The sequence below is a fragment of the Salmo trutta genome, chromosome 12 (genome assembly GCF_901001165.1).
Source record: "Salmo trutta chromosome 12, fSalTru1.1, whole genome shotgun sequence".
Classification (NCBI taxonomy): Eukaryota; Metazoa; Chordata; class Actinopteri; order Salmoniformes; family Salmonidae; genus Salmo; species Salmo trutta.
The window spans coordinates 44,537,942-44,553,863 of record NC_042968.1 but is presented as its reverse complement, the minus strand read 5'-3'; the positions used below and the strand labels follow the sequence as shown (position 1 = coordinate 44,553,863).

The 15,922-nt window shown below is 43.5% G+C and overlaps 2 protein-coding genes across 11 annotated transcripts in view; one reads left to right on the top strand and one right to left on the bottom strand.

Annotated features, from left to right (window-relative positions):
• LOC115203619 (C-myc promoter-binding protein) overlaps positions 1–9,125 on the top strand; it is a gene marked incomplete at its 5' end in the record, with an annotated part of 115,346 nt that extends 106,221 nt beyond the window's left edge. For 5 of the 7 annotated variants that reach the window (XM_029768459.1, XM_029768457.1, XM_029768458.1 and 2 more), the window contains 6 exon segments: positions 24–284; positions 1,609–1,726; positions 2,948–2,974; positions 3,714–3,876; positions 6,056–6,120; positions 6,345–9,125. In XM_029768459.1, the coding sequence (XP_029624319.1) occupies positions 24–284; positions 1,609–1,726; positions 2,948–2,974; positions 3,714–3,876; positions 6,056–6,120; positions 6,345–6,481 (771 nt within the window). 7 annotated transcript variants of the gene reach the window in all.
• A 2,683-nt stretch (positions 9,126–11,808) lies between these two features.
• LOC115203613 (sodium/potassium/calcium exchanger 1) overlaps positions 11,809–15,922 on the bottom strand; it is a 44,860-nt gene continuing 40,746 nt past the window's right edge. For all 4 annotated transcript variants that reach the window (XM_029768443.1, XM_029768440.1, XM_029768441.1 and 1 more), the window contains 2 exons: positions 13,832–13,998; positions 11,809–12,898 (listed from right to left, as the gene is read on the bottom strand). In XM_029768443.1, the coding sequence (XP_029624303.1) occupies positions 12,649–12,898; positions 13,832–13,998 (417 nt within the window). In that variant the 3' untranslated portion in view covers positions 11,809–12,648. The remainder of the gene's footprint in view (positions 12,899–13,831; positions 13,999–15,922) is intronic.

Sequence of the window (15,922 nt, the reverse complement as noted above, 5' to 3'; positions counted from 1 at the left end):
CCCCTGACCCTTAACCTCCCCAGGACCCCCTGAGTGTTGATATGGAGTGGCGTCTCCACCACCCAGAACCAGTCACAGTACCCTACCTGAGTCCTCTGGTGCTGTGGAAGGAGCTGGAGTCCCTGCTGGAGAACGAGGGAGACCCTGTTATCACGGTGTCAGCCGTGGTGGACCACCATCCTATCATCTACTGGAACCTGGTTTGGTCCTTCAGACGTCTGGACCTGCCCAGCAACCTGCCTGGACTCATACTGACCTCAGAGCACTGTAACAGGGGATCTACAGTAGGGAACACTGTCTATACATTCCCTGTCTATACATCTCACCCCTTATTCCCTGTCTATACATCTCACCCCTTATTCCCTGTCTATACATCTCACCCCTTATTCCCTGTCTATACATCTCACCCCTTATTCCCTGTCTATTCGTCCCACCCCTTATTCCCTGTCTATACATCTCACCCCTTATTCCCTGTCTATACATCTCACCCCTTATTCCCTGTCTATACATCTCACCCCTTATTCCCTGTCTATACATCTCACCCCTTATTCCCTGTCTATACATCTCACCCCTTATTCCCTGTCTATACATCTCACCCCTTATTCCCTGTCTATACATCTCACCCCTTATTCCCTGTCTATACATCTCAACCCTTATTCCCTGTCTATACAGCTCACCCCTTATTCCCTGTCTATACAGCTCACCCCTTATTCCCTGTCTATACAGCTCACCCCTTATTCCCTGTCTATACAGCTCACCCCTTATTCCCTGTCTATACATCTCACCCCTTATTCCCTGTCTATACATCTCACCCCTTATTCCCTGTCTATACATCTCACCCCTTATTCCCTGTCTATACATCTCACCCCTTATTCCCTGTCTATACATCTCACCCCTTATTCCCTGTCTATACATCTCACCCCTTATTCCCTGTCTATACATCTCACCCCTTATTCCCTGTCTATACATCTCACCCCTTATTCCCTGTCTATACATCTCACCCCTTATTCCCTGTCTATACAGCTCACCCCTTATTCCCTGTCTATACAGCTCACCCCTTATTCCCTGTCTATACAGCTCACCCCTTATTCCCTGTCTATACAGCTCACCCCTTATTCCCTGTCTATACATCTCACCCCTTATTCCCTGTCTATACATCTCACCCCTTATTCCCTGTCTATTCGTCCCACTCCTTATTCCCTGTCTATACGTCCCACTCCTTATTCCCTGTCTATACATCTCACCCCTTATTCCCTGTCTATTCGTCCCACCCCTTATTCCCTGTCTATACATCTCACCCCTTATTCCCTGTCTATACATCTCACCCCTTATTCCCTGTCTATACATCTCACCCCTTATTCCCTGTCTATACATCTCACCCCTTATTCCCTGTCTATTCGTCCCACCCCTTATTCCCTGTCTATACATCTCACCCCTTATTCCCTGTCTATACATCTCACCCCTTATTCCCTGTCTATTCGTCCCACCCCTTATTCCCTGTCTATACATCTCACCCCTTATTCCCTGTCTATACGTCTCCCTCCAGATATATTGTCATTGAGCTAGTGTGTGTGTGTGTGTCTCATATCTGTCCCTGTCCTTCCCCAGGTCCCTCGCCACTGGATGTCAGAGGACAGTAAACACGTGTTGATCCAGATCTTATGGGATAACCTGAAGCTGCACCGGGATCTCATCCAGCCGTTTTACATCCTCTGGAACACACAGAGTAGGTCACGGTCTACAGCAGGTCCTGAAACCGTCTCAGTGAAATGCATTAAGTCACGGTCTACAGCAGGTCCTGAAACCATCTCAGTGTAATGCATTAAGTCACAGTCTACAGCAGGTCCTGAAACCGTCTCAGTGTAATGCATTAAGTCACAGTCTACAGCAGGTCCTGAAACCATCTCAGTGTAATGCATTAAGTCACGGTCTACAGCAGGTCCTGAAACCGTCTCAGTGAAATGCATTAAGTCAGTCTACAGCAGGTCCTGAAACCATCTCAGTGTAATGCATTAAGTCACGGTCTACAGCAGGTCCTGAAACCGTCTCAGTGAAATGCATTAAGTCAGTCTACAGCAGGTCCTGAAACCGTCTCAGTGAAATGCATTAAGTCACAGTCTACAGCAGGTCCTGAAACCGTCTCAGTGAAATGCATTAAGTCAGTCTACAGCAGGTCCTGAAACCGTCTCAGTGAAATGCATTAAGTCACAGTCTACAGCAGGTCCTGAAACCGTCTCAGTGAAATGCATTAAGTCACGGTCTACAGCAGGTCCTGAAACCGTCTCAGTGAAATGCATTAAGTCACAGTCTACAGCAGGTCCTGAAACCGTCTCAGTGAAATGCATTAGGTCACAGTCTACAGCAGGTCCTGAAACCGTCTCAGTGTAATGCATTAAGTCACGGTCTACAGCAGGTCCTGAAACCGTCTCAGTGAAATGCATTAAGTCACGGTCTACAGCAGGTCCTGAAACCGTCTCAGTGAAATGCATTAAGTCACAGTCTACAGCAGGTCCTGAAGCCGTCTCAGTGAAATGCATTAAGTCACGGTCTACAGCAGGTCCTGAAACCGTCTCAGTGTAATGCATTAAGTCAGTCTACAGCAGGTCCTGAAACCGTCTCAGTGTAATGCATTAAGTCACGGTCTACAGCAGGTCCTGAAACCATCTCAGTGTAATGCATTAAGTCACAGTCTACAGCAGGTCCTGAAGCCGTCTCAGCACCTTGTTTTATCAAGCAACAGATAAAGCCATAAGTCTATATTTTACTGTGGTTTTAAGAGCATATCTGTATGATTTGTGGATGTCTTGTAGCCTTTTTGTAGCCTAACTTTGGCAGATGGAAGAGCTCTGAACCATGGGCAGCTATGTGGCAGCCATTTTGGATCTCTGTGTACTGTAATGTCTGGGAGCTAACAGGGGTCTGTTGTTCTCTGTTCTCTGTCTTTTAGGGCTTAATTGTGCTCTGTTGTTAGACAGTGAGTGTTCTCTTTAGGACTCGACAGCTGAGTCCTCTCCTTTGTCTCTGTGTGTCCTGTCTGCTCTTCTCTGCTTTGCTGCACTCTGTTTGTAGTCATTTGGAAAACCAGTTTCATTTTCTCTGTCCTCAGTATCTTTATGTGGTTGAAATGCATCGCTGTATTGCTGTTTTCCACTTGCTTGACAGCCTGAGAATTCTGTGGGCTGTCTTTGATTGAATTGTCTAAATAATGTTGTTTCTAGTGATTCATTTTATTCAGTTCTTCCAACATTTTAATGTGTCTTCGTCTAGCTGGATCTCAAATACACTCCTGTATTATACACTCCTGTATTATACACTCCTGTAATATACACTCCTGTAATATACACTCCTGTATTATACACTCCTGTATTATACACTCCTGTATTTTACACTCCTGTATAATACACTCCTGTATTATACACTCCTGTAATATACACTCCTGTATTATACACTCCTGTAATATACACTCCTGTATTATACACTCCTGTATTATACACTCCTGTATTTTACACTCCTGTATTATACACTCCTGTATTATACACTCCTGTATTATACACTCCTGTATTTGAGAATGGGTTAGCATCTGTGGTTTACTGTGTGTGTGATCGGTCTTGCATACCTACGTGTGTGTGCACGTGGACACGTTTGTTCTATATGAAGTGTGTATTAGTGTAGTCTACATATCTATCTTTCTGACCCCGGACCCCTGCCTCCAGGTGTGGGCTACCCGTTGTGTCGTCCTGTGAGCGAGGCGGAGCATCCGTTTGGGGAGGAGCTACTCCACAGCGTGGTCAAGAGCATCCAGAGGAACGACGTCTCTCGACCAATGGGACAGCTCCTACAGCTGCTGGGGCAGAGCCTGGGGGTCAAGAGGCAAAGGTCAGGGGTTACACATTGATAACGCCATTGTCCAGGGGCATGTTCAGGAGGATGTAACGCTACTGAAACATTCAGATAGAGATGTGTCATGTAGAACAGACATGATTGTCTGTCAGGGTAAAGAATCATCAGCTCTATTCGTCCTATTTCTATCTGCAACATTCAGAGCGCTTCACATCACTAAATACCACTCGGCTTTCGCTCATCCATATATTTATATGTACAGTTGAAGTTGGAAGTTTACATACACTTAGGTTGGAGTCATTAAAACTTGTTTTTCAACCACTCCACAAATTTCTTGTTAACAAACTATAATTTTGGCAAGTCGGTTAGGACATCTACTTTGTGCATGACACAAGTCATTTTTCCAACAATTGTTTACAGACAGATTATTTCACTTATAATTCACTGTATCACAATTCCAGTGGGTCAGAAGTTTACATACACTAAGTTGACTGTGCCTTTAAACAGCTTGGAAAATTCCAGAAAATGATGTCCCGGCTTTAGAAGCTTCTGATAGGCTAATTGACATCATTTGAGTCAATTGGAGGTGTACCTGTGGATGTATTTCAAGGCCTACCTTCAAACTCAGTGACTCTTTGCTTGACATCATGGGAAAATCAAAAGAAATCATCCAAGACTTCAGAAAAAAGATTGTAGATCTCCACAAGTCTGGGTCATCCTTGGGAGCAATTTCCAAACGCCTGAAGGTACCATGTTCATCTGTACAAACAATAGTACGCAAGTATAAACACCATTGGTCCACGTGGCCATCATACCACTCAGGAAGGAGACGTGTTCTGTCTCTTAGAAATATATTTTCTTTGGTGTAAAAAGTGTAAATCAATCCCAGAACAACATCAAAGGACCTTGTGAAGATGCTGGAGGAAACAGGTACAAAAGTATCTATATCCACAGTAAAACAAGTCCTACATAACCTGAAAGGCCGCTCCAAAACCGCCGTAAAAAAACCAGACTACGGTTTGCAACTGCACATGGGGACAAAGATTTTTGGAGAAATGTCCTCTGGTCTGATGAAACAAAAATAGAACTGTTTGGCCATAATGACCATATTTATGTTTGGAGGAAAAAGGGGGAGGCTTACAAGCCGAAGAACACCATCCCAACCGTGAATAACGGGGGTGGCAGCATCATGTTGTGGGGGTGCTTTGCTGCAGGAGGGACTGGTGCACTTCACAAAATAGATGGCATCATGAGGCAGGGAAATTATGTGGATATATTGAAGCAACATCTCAAGACATCAGTCAGGAAGTTAAAGCTTGGTCGCAAATGAGTCTTCCAAATGGACAATGACCCCAAGCATACTTCCAAAGTTGTGGCAAAATGGCTTAAGGACAACAATGTCAAAGTTTTGGAGTGGCCATCACAAAGCCCTGATCTCAATCCCATAGAAAAAGTGTGTGAGAGCAAGGAGGCCTACATACCTGACCCAGTTACACCAGCTCTGTCAAGAGGAATGGGCCAAAAGTCACCCAACTTATTGTGGGAAGCTTGTGGAAGGCTACCTGAAATGTTTGACCCAAGAAAAACTATTTAAAGTCAATGCTACCAAATACTAATTGAGTGTATGTAAACTTCTGACCCACTGGGAATGTGATGAAAGAAATAAAAGCTGAAATAAATAATTCTTTCTACTATTATTCTGACATTTCACATTCTGAAAATAAAGTGGTGATCCTAACTGACCTAAGACAGGGAATTTTTACTTGGATTAAATGTCAGGAATTGTGAAAAACTGAGTTTAAATGTATTTGGCTAAGGTGTATGTAAACTTCCGACTTCAACTGTACATATTCTCATTCACCCCTTTAGATTGTGTGTATAAGGTAGTTGTTGGGGAATTGTTAGATTACTTGTTAGATATTACCGCTCTGTTGGAACTAGAAGCACAAGCATTTCGCTACACTCGCATTAACATCTGCTAACCATGTGTATGTGACCAATAACATCTGCTAACCATGTGTATGTGACCAATAACATCTGCTAACCATGTGTATGTGACCAATACAATTTGATTTGAGTTGAGTCAGTTGGTGTAAATATAGCAAGGTTAAGTATCATTAGCCCCTTTGATGTGAAAGACAGCCGGTCGGCATGCTGCTGTCTACTGGAACTAGTCTGCTAAATGTCCTCTGTATCATCTAACATCCCTCTGCAGGAGTCTGTACAGAGACATCCTCTTCCTGTGTCTGGTGGCTCTGGGAAAGGACAACATTGACATCGGTAAGTTTGCTTTCATTGTGCTAGTAGTTTCAGAAGTACTGTAGTGTACTCACAGCCAACTACTCTTCAGGTGCAAGGCACAAAATGTCATCTAGAAGTCAACCCATACACTGAATGCTCCTGCAGTGTACTGCAGCGCTTTCACTAGAAGGTCTTCAGTTTAAATGACATTTAAATCAGTGTTAAACATTGATGTGTTAATCTCGCCTCACTCCTCCCTCCAGACGCTTTTGACCGTGAATACAAGATGGCGTACGACCACCTCAGCCCCAACCTGGTGAAGCTGACGCACAACTGCGACCGTCCGCCCAGCGCTGGGGTCATGGAGTGTCGCAAGACCTTCGGAGAGCCCTACCTCTGAACTCTGACCCCTTTACGTCCGACACCTCAGCCTCCACCCGGCCAGTCACCTCCGTCGCTCAGCATAGCACAGCCGTGGGTAACACACGTGGGTAGGGTTCAAGAGATCTTTGTGTCCATGAAAAGCGCTGTATAAAATCCATGTATTACAACGGTGGCTTTCCCAAAGAGGACTGAGGGTTGCTTTAAAGACGAGCTCAGGAATCCCTTTAGAAAGACTTCCAGAATGTGTGCTTGTTGACAGCGTGATGTTTTGGGTCATGTCCGTCACCTGTGAGAGATGTGACGGGGCTGACCAGAGACTAACGGAGCTGACCGACCAGGGTGTTATTATGTAGTCTGACTAGTCTCACAAAAGGGATGTTTTTAAAATCCCATGTCATCAGCTGGTTGTAGAAGGTTCTGGACATACGACTCTGGATGGAGGGAGATCATACTCATTAACTTAACAACGGTTTCACACATTTTGACGTGTTCTATTTCGGGGTACTTATGTTTTAAGAAATCTTGTACAAATTGTTACATAAAATACAAAATGTATTTTATATACGACAGTAGTAGTAGGGACCTTTTATAAAACAACATTTGTATTATATAGTCAAATATAGAGACTAATATAAGCAATATTTTACTTAACTTGAATTCTATTTATACAAAGTAAGCCTTTTATTTATTTTAGTCTGTTTTATTTGTTTAGATGGATGTACTGTCTTCATGTCAGGTTAAACATCCATTCCTGTCCTCCTGTGGTTGATGGATGTACTGTCTTCATGTCAGGTTAAACATCCATTCCTGTCCTCCTGTGGTTGATGGATGTACTGGCTTCATGTCAGGTTAAACATCCATTCCTGTCCTCCTGTGGTTGATGGATGTACTGTCTTCATGTCAGGTTAAACATCCATTCCTGTCCTCCTGTGGTTGATGGATGTACTGGCTTCATGTCAGGTTAAACATCCATTCCTGTCCTCCTGTGGTTGATGGATGTACTGGCTTCATGTCAGGTTAAACATCCATTCCTGTCCTCCTGTGGTTGATGGATGTACTGTCTTCATGTCAGGTTAAACATCCATTCCTGTCCTCCTGTGGTTGATGGATGTACTGTCTTCATGTCAGGTTAAACATCCATTCCTGTCCTCCTGTGGTTGATGGATGTACTGGCTTCATGTCAGGTTAAACATCCATTCCTGTCCTCCTGTGGTTGATGGATGTACTGGCTTCATGTCAGGTTAAACATCCATTCCTGTCCTCCTGTGGTTGATGGATGTACTGGCTTCATGTCAGGTTAAACATCCATTCCTGTCCTCCTGTGGTTGATGGATGTACTGGCTTCATGTCAGGTTAAACATCCATTCCTGTCCTTCTGTGGTTGATGGATGTACTGGCTTCATGTCAGGTTAAACATCCATTCCTGTCCTCCTGTGGTTGATGGATGTACTGGCTTCATGTCAGGTTAAACATCCATTCCTGTCCTCCTGTGGTTGATGGATGTACTGGCTTCATGTCAGGTTAAACATCCATTCCTGTCCTCCTGTGGTTGATGGATGTACTGGCTTCATGTCAGGTTAAACATCCATTCCTGTCCTCCTGTGGTTGATGGATGTACTGGCTTCATGTCAGGTTAAACATCCATTCCTGTCCTCCTGTGGTTGATGGATGTACTGGCTTCATGTCAGGTTAAACATCCATTCCTGTCCTCCTGTGGTTGATGGATGTACTGTCTTCATGTCAGGTTAAACATCCATTCCTGTCCTCCTGTGGTTGATGGATGTACTGGCTTCATGTCAGGTTAAACATCCATTCCTGTCCTCCTGTGGTTGATGGATGTACTGGCTTCATGTCAGGTTAAACATCCATTCCTGTCCTCCTGTGGTTTATGGCTGTTAGAAAGATCTAGTTGTATTTACAGTGAGTAGTGTAACTGTACCTGTTACTGTACCACTCTAATGTCCATCGTAAACTGAACTAAGCTGGTTTGAAGTATTGTATCAGTGAGGGCATTCAAAGATTCACTCAAAACAACTAAAGTCGCTTTAAAACTGCCAAAATGTTGCGATAAATACTCAATTTCCGCTGCACTTTACAACAGATGTTGTTGTTGACAAGACGTATCCCGAGTATGGATTGATTAGTTTGATCAACAAAATATAAATATCTATTACAGAAAAACCCATACTGAGTCGAATACTTTGACGTTTACAAAACTGATTGACCACTGTTTTTGTTTTTAAAGTAATGTGCAACTGTAAAACAGACTTTGACATCTTTGGCACAACATGCTGTATGAATCGGCTCCTCAGATATCAGTATTAATATCATTAAAGTGAAGTACCTTTTAAAGTACCTTCAAGTTAAAGTTGGAGTACCTTTGAGGACCTCTGTGTACTGTTAAGAACATGTAGTTACCCTTTTGATATATGGAGGGAATATTTCTACAAGACAGTAGGTTCCGTGTTTCATGCCCTTTCATATTCTCTGTACCACCTATATGTGTGGGCCTCTCTTCAGGTGTTATAAACTGTGAATAGTGGGTTATGACAGGGAATTTACAAGGAAAGTATGGGTTGTTCAATAGTTTTGAGGTAACTGTCTGTTCCCCTTCAAAAACCTTTTTTAGATTTGAATTTATGTGTTTTAGAACCAAAAAAGAATCATCCAAAACGGTACGATGGTACAGTGTATATACTGAACAAAAATATAAACGCAACATGTAAAGTGTTGGGCCCATTTTTCATGAGCTGAAATAAAAGATCCCAGGAATGTTCCATATGCACAAAAAGCTTATTTCTCTCAAATCAAATTTTGCACACAAATTTCTTTACAGCCAAATGTGTTTATCCTTTGCCAAGATAATCCATATCAAGAAGCTGATTAAACAGCATGATCATTACACAAGTGCACCTTGTGCTGGGGACAATTAAAGGCCACTCTAAAATGCGCAGTTTTGTCACACAACAGAATGCCACAGATACCTCAAGTTTTGAGGAAGTGTGCAATTTGCATGCTGACTGCAGGAATGTCCAACAGAGCTGTTTCCAGAGAATTGAATGTTTATTTCTCTACCGTAAGCCGCCTCCAACGTAATTTGGCAGTACATCCAACCGGCCTCACAACCGCAGACCACATGTAACCACGCCAGCCCAGGATCTCCACATCCGGCTTCTTCACCTGCGGGATTGTCTGAGGAGGAGGGGGGTGCTGAGGAGTATTTCTGTCTGTAATAAAACCCTTTTGTGGGGAAATAATTATTCTGTTTGGCTGAACCTGGCTCCCCAGTGGGTGGACTTGGCTTCCAAGTGGGTGGGCCTATGCCAGGCCCACCCATGGCTGCGCCACTACCCAGTCATGTGAAATACATAGATTCGGGGCCTAATGAATTTATTGACTGATTCCCTTCTGTGAACTGTAACTCAGTAAAATCTTTGAAAGTGTTGCATGTTGCGTTTATATTTTAGTCCAGTCTAGTTCTGTTAATGAGCTATAAGTCCAGAGTTGGGGTTCAGAAAGAATGATTCAGACCATTGATGTGTCGGTAAGTCCAGAGTTGGGGTTCATTCCATTTCAATTCCAGTCAATTCTCTTCAATGCTTTTCAATTTGGAATTTGGTTTACTTTCTAAATTGAGCAATTTGAAATGGGATTGAGCCCGACTGTGACTGAGTCACTCCAGTCACAAGTTGTATTCCCAAACCGGAGGCCAGTTCAGATCTGGTTTCTAACCCACGTTAAGGACGTCAGGCCGACACAACGCTGTTCAATAACTTGCTACATCCTCAAAAGCTTTAGATATGATCCTATGTCTATGTTCATCTATATACTGTATACAGTGTTGTGTTTTCCTTCCATACAAGGTACTATATGAGTAACAACCTACGTTGGGTTCATCGTTCAGCAGCACAACTGAATGTTCAGTGGCACATGACATGCAGTCAGAACCTTTATTTGGGGGAAATGAAAGAAGGGGTTGAAGTATCAGGACCTCGGGACAGTGGCTATGATGACATAGCTGTTTATACCTGGCCTGTTATACTGATGATACCAAGTTAAATCATGTTTGGTGATTTTATGCACCTGAACATAGATTATGATGCTTTCAGTTGTGTGAGTGGAGAACAACCGTTGAGTCCACTTGACCAGGTAAACACTTAAATCCTCCCAGGTTGAAGTACGCAGCAACACCTCTCTCTCGCCAGGGAAAATACTTCCAATTCAGAATGAAATCATTGAAGTACCTTTTATGACGTCATAATGTCCCCCCCTTTTAACAGATACGTTAAACACCAATCCTGGCCGACTACAATGTAGACGGAACGTCACCAGTCATCTTACCTAAAGTGAGGCACACCGGTGACCTCCAATTACAATGTAACAACAGACTGATGATGTCATTGGCTAGAAGAGGACCTCTGTCAAGAAGGGTCCAATGAGAGCTGGCCACTTCAATGATTGACAGCTGAGAGCATCAATCGCAGAATAGCGCTACTATGCAAACATGAAACGGACGTGGCTAATTTGAAAGCTAAAGATTGTTACCAACCAACCAAGCGGTTAAGAGAGACCTGGACTGTCAAAAATATCACTCATGAATATCAGCAGTGTCAACAGCTTTAAATCGTTTTGTTGTCAATCTCTGCAGATGAAGGGCTCTATTCAATCCGCGTGGCGGAAGTTGAGTTTTGCATGGTGATTGAAATTTAAAGGCGGTGTTCCTGCTTTAGCAGAGACTGCATTGACGGTAAACGGTGCGTATGGCCGCTCCATGGGAAATGACCTTTACATTTCAATCACAGAATCTCTCACGCTTCACTTCTACAGACTGAATAGAGCTCTAGAAGGTTATTAGTCGTGTAGAAGGAAATGTCCAAACAAAATGTGTCATTGTATTTAGGTCAATGTATAACGTTTGATCTGCTCTTCGTAGAGAAGACATTTTGTAAAATGTTCCTAGTGTTGTTTACAGCTGTGTATGATGGGTCTGTGGATCTGATGATGAGATGAATAATGTACTGTTGACTGGATCTTCAGAGTTGTCTCGGACTGGAAATAAAATCACTTATACCGTGGCCAATCCTGTGTGTTTCTACACTGGGATTAAATTACGTCTGGGATTTATGCTTAAACCGACATCCACAGCCTTGACAGCGAACACGATCTTTGTGAACGCCGGGGAAAAGTGTCTTTGAAAGACACGTTGTCCACCACACACTTTGTTGTATATATTTATTTGATAATGCACCTTTTGATTGAATCCTGGCTTCAGTTTTAAATGATCCCAGAACATTTGTTTTCATACAACATAATTAACCAATCAACACTACACCTTTTATTGAATATTATTTAAAAAATGATTTAATTGCAGCATGGATTGTAAGTACAACATATGGATAGTTTAGTATACATCAATACATTCTCTTTGCATCCATCTGACCCACACAAGTGTATTGCATACATACATAACACATGACACTACAATGCTGACAGTTAATGAAGTAATGGTTACATATGGGTCGTGTAACTGCACTACACCATTCCTGGGTTTACATATGGGTCGTGTAACTGCACTACACCATTCCTGGGTTTACATATGGGTCGTGTAACTGCACTACACCATTCCTGGGTTTTCTAGACACAGAATCATTAACGTGACAACTCAAGCTGCTGTACCTCTCTGCACCTGATAAACCATTTTTGTTGTCGTTTTTTTTTACTCTAAAAGAAATGACTGTATTGACATTTTTACATGGATGAACACTAAAATGGATGTGTGTGTGTGGCTGGACAACTTCTACAATTACTGTGTCTCTCTTCAGTAGTTGTGGACAGACAAACTCTACTGCTGCACGTCAGTTCTGGTGAAAGAGACCAGCAATAGTCCAACCATGGAGGTGTCCACTGATTCAACAATACCTGGCTCAACATAGACAACACAATCACCTCTGTGAACAGTAACACTAGGGAATCTCTAACCCCCTATACCGTGAATGTTAGTGACTGACAACGATACAGTTTGGAGGTTATTATTTAAATGACTTCCTGACACGCCTCTTTTTTCCTCCCTCATTGTAATATGATGTACTACAGTACCCATAATGCTCTGTACAGTACAACATATTCAGTTTCATCTTAGTAAAAAAATAACCGTTCCTGAAGCTAACATAATGGTGTCTGACCTCAGATGGAGACGGGGCAGATAATAATACGGTCTTCTAGCATCACACTGAGCACCAGGAACACGAAGTAAAGCATGAACATGGTGAAGCCCAGAACACGGCTCATCTTCCACCGACACGCCGCGATGCTGACGATGACGAAGAGGAGCATGACGAAGAGGAGCACGATGGCACAGAACAGGCCGTTGGAGTTCACCGCCACCGGTACACCGCCATGCATCGCCGAGAAGATCAACCATGGGACAGGTAGGCTGGAGGGACGTAGCGAGGGAGAGGGAGAGGAGGGGTGGAGGGATGTAGAGAGGGAGAGAGAGGAGGGGTGGAGGCAGAGGGATGTAGAGAGAGAGAGAGAGAGAGGGGTGGAGACAGAGGGGGAGAGAGACAATCACTTTTGAGAGTAGTAACACAAATTGCCTTGATCGTTTACTACAGACAACGGTACACAGTTCATAGTGATATCTCTGTAGTGATAGTGGTCTATACTAACCCCATAGTGATATCTCTGTAGTGATAGTGGTCTATACTAACCCCATAGTGATATCTCTGTAGATATAGTGGTCTATACTAACCCCATAGTGATATCTCTGTAGTTATAGTGGTCTATACTAACCCCATAGTGCTATCTCTGTAGGGATAGTGGTCTATACTAACCCCATAGTGATATCTCTGTAGTTATAGTGGTCTATACTAACCCCATAGTGATATCTCTGTAGTTATAGTGGTCTATACTAACCCCATAGTGATATCTCTGTAGTTATAGTGGTCTATACTAACCCCATAGTGCTATCTATGTAGTGATAGTGGTCTATACTAACCCCATAGTGCTATCTCTGTAGTGATAGTGGTCTATACTAACCCCATAGTGATATCTCTGTAGTGATAGTGGTCTATACTAACCCCATAGTGATATCTCTGTAGTGATAGTGGTCTATACTAACCCCATAGTGATATCTCTGTAGTTATAGTGGTCTATACTAACCCCATAGTGATATCTCTGTAGTGATAGTGGTCTATACTAACCCCATAGTGATATCTCTGTAATGATAGTGGTCTATACTAACCCCATAGTGATATCTCTGTAGTGATAGTGGTCTATACTAACCCCATAGTGATATCTCTGTAGTGATAGTGGTCTATACTAACCCCATAGTGATATCTCTGTAGTGATAGTGGTCTATACTAACCCCATAGTGATATCGAAGATGTTAGATCCCACTGAGCTGGACACAGCCATGTCTCCTAGTCCTTTACGGGCCACGATGACACTAGTGATGAGGTCAGGGATGGAGGTGCCCGCTGCCAGGATGGTCAGGCCCATGATCTCCTCTGAGATGCCTATGGTCTCACCCACCTAGGGAGCCAACAGTCATTCAATCAATCAATCAGTCTCACCCACCTAGGGAGATAACAGTCAGTCAATCAATCAGTCTCACCCACCTAGGGAGCCAACAGTCAGTCAATAAATCAATCAGTCTCACCCACCTAGGGAGATAACAGTCAGTCAATCAATCAGTCTCACCCACCTAGGGAGACAGCAGTCAGTCAGTCAATCAATCAGTCTCACCCACCTAGGGAGCCAACAGTCAGTCAATAAATCAATCAGTCTCACCCACCTAGGGAGCCAACAGTCAGTCAATAAATCAATCAGTCTCACCCACCTAGGGAGATAACAGTCAGTCAATCAATCAGTCTCACCCACCTAGGGAGACAGCAGTCAGTCAATCAATCAGTCTCACCCACCTAGGGAGCCAACAGTCAGTCAATCAACCAATCAGTCTCACACACCTAGGGAGCCAACAGTCAGTCAATACATCTATCAAAATGTAATTCATAGACAAATACATAGCACATCCGTTGTTCATCCCGAGTGTAGACGGAGGCCAGGATTCAACCAGACCAACGTTAACCCAAGATAACCGTAGCTCATCATTGCTTTTGTTTATAGTAGGTGGTGTTGGAAGTGTTACTGCGTTGGAGATGTCAAAACCCCAAGAGGCTCCCGACGTTAGAACTATCGTTATGCCTATCGTTGGACCTATCGTTGGACCTATCGTTGGACCTATCTTTAGCTCTATCTTTAGCCCTATCGTTAGCCCTATCGTTAGCCCTATCGTTAGCCCTATCGTTAGACCTATCGTTAGACCCATCGTTAGCCCCATCGTTAGCCCTATCGTTAGCCCTGTCGTTAGCCCTGTCGTTATACCCGTCGTTAGCCCTATCGTTAGCCCTATCGTTAGCCCTATCGTTAGCCCTATCGTTAGACCTATCGTTAGACCTATCGTTAGACCTATCGTTAGACCTATCGTTAGACCTATCGTTAGACTCATCGTTAGACCTATCGTGATACCTATCGTGATACCTATCGTGATACCTATCGTGATACCTATCGTGATACCTATCGTTAGACCTATCGTTAGCCCTATCGTTAGCCCTATCGTTAGCCCTATCGTTAGACCCATCGTTAGCCGTCGTTATACCTGTCGTTAGCCCTATCGTTAGCCCTATCGTTAGCCCTATCGTTAGCCCTATCGTTAGCCCTATCGTTAGACCTATCGTTAGACCTATCGTTAGACCTATCGTTAGACTCATCGTTAGACTCATCGTGATACCTATCGTGATACCTATCGTTAGACCTATCGTTAGACCTATCGTTAGACCTATCGTTAGACCTATCGGCCCTATCGTTAGACTCATCGTTAGACCTATCGTTAGCCCTATCGTTAGCCCTATCGTTAGCCCTATCGTTAGCCCTATCGTTAGACTCATCGTTAGACCTATCGTTAGACCTATCGTTAGACCTATCGTTAGACCTATCGTGGACATTGCCATTGGATGCACTAATAGAAATCCCCTGCAGCCGTGTTAAACTCAAACACTAAAATGTGTGATGTAATCTATACCTTCATTAGGCTGATCTACATCCTTGCTATTTGGTTTAATGATTTTCAATTTGAGTGTCATTATTTCTATATCGCGGCGCTACACCTTCTCATTCTGAACTTCTAATATGGGGGAGATATAAGGATGGGTGTGGTTTCGTGACCATGACAACAAGAGCAACCGCTCACTGATTTGACAGCTCCTACGTAGTTACACCTCCCAAATCACCTAAACAAAAACAACTATAAACTACGGGTGTGTCTGTTACCTCGGGTCTGTCTGTTACCTCGGGTCTGTCTGTTACCTCGGGTGTGTCTGTTACCTCGGGTCTGTCTGTTACCTCGGGTGTGTCTGTTACCTCGGGTGTGTCTGTTACCTCGGGTCTGTCTGTTACC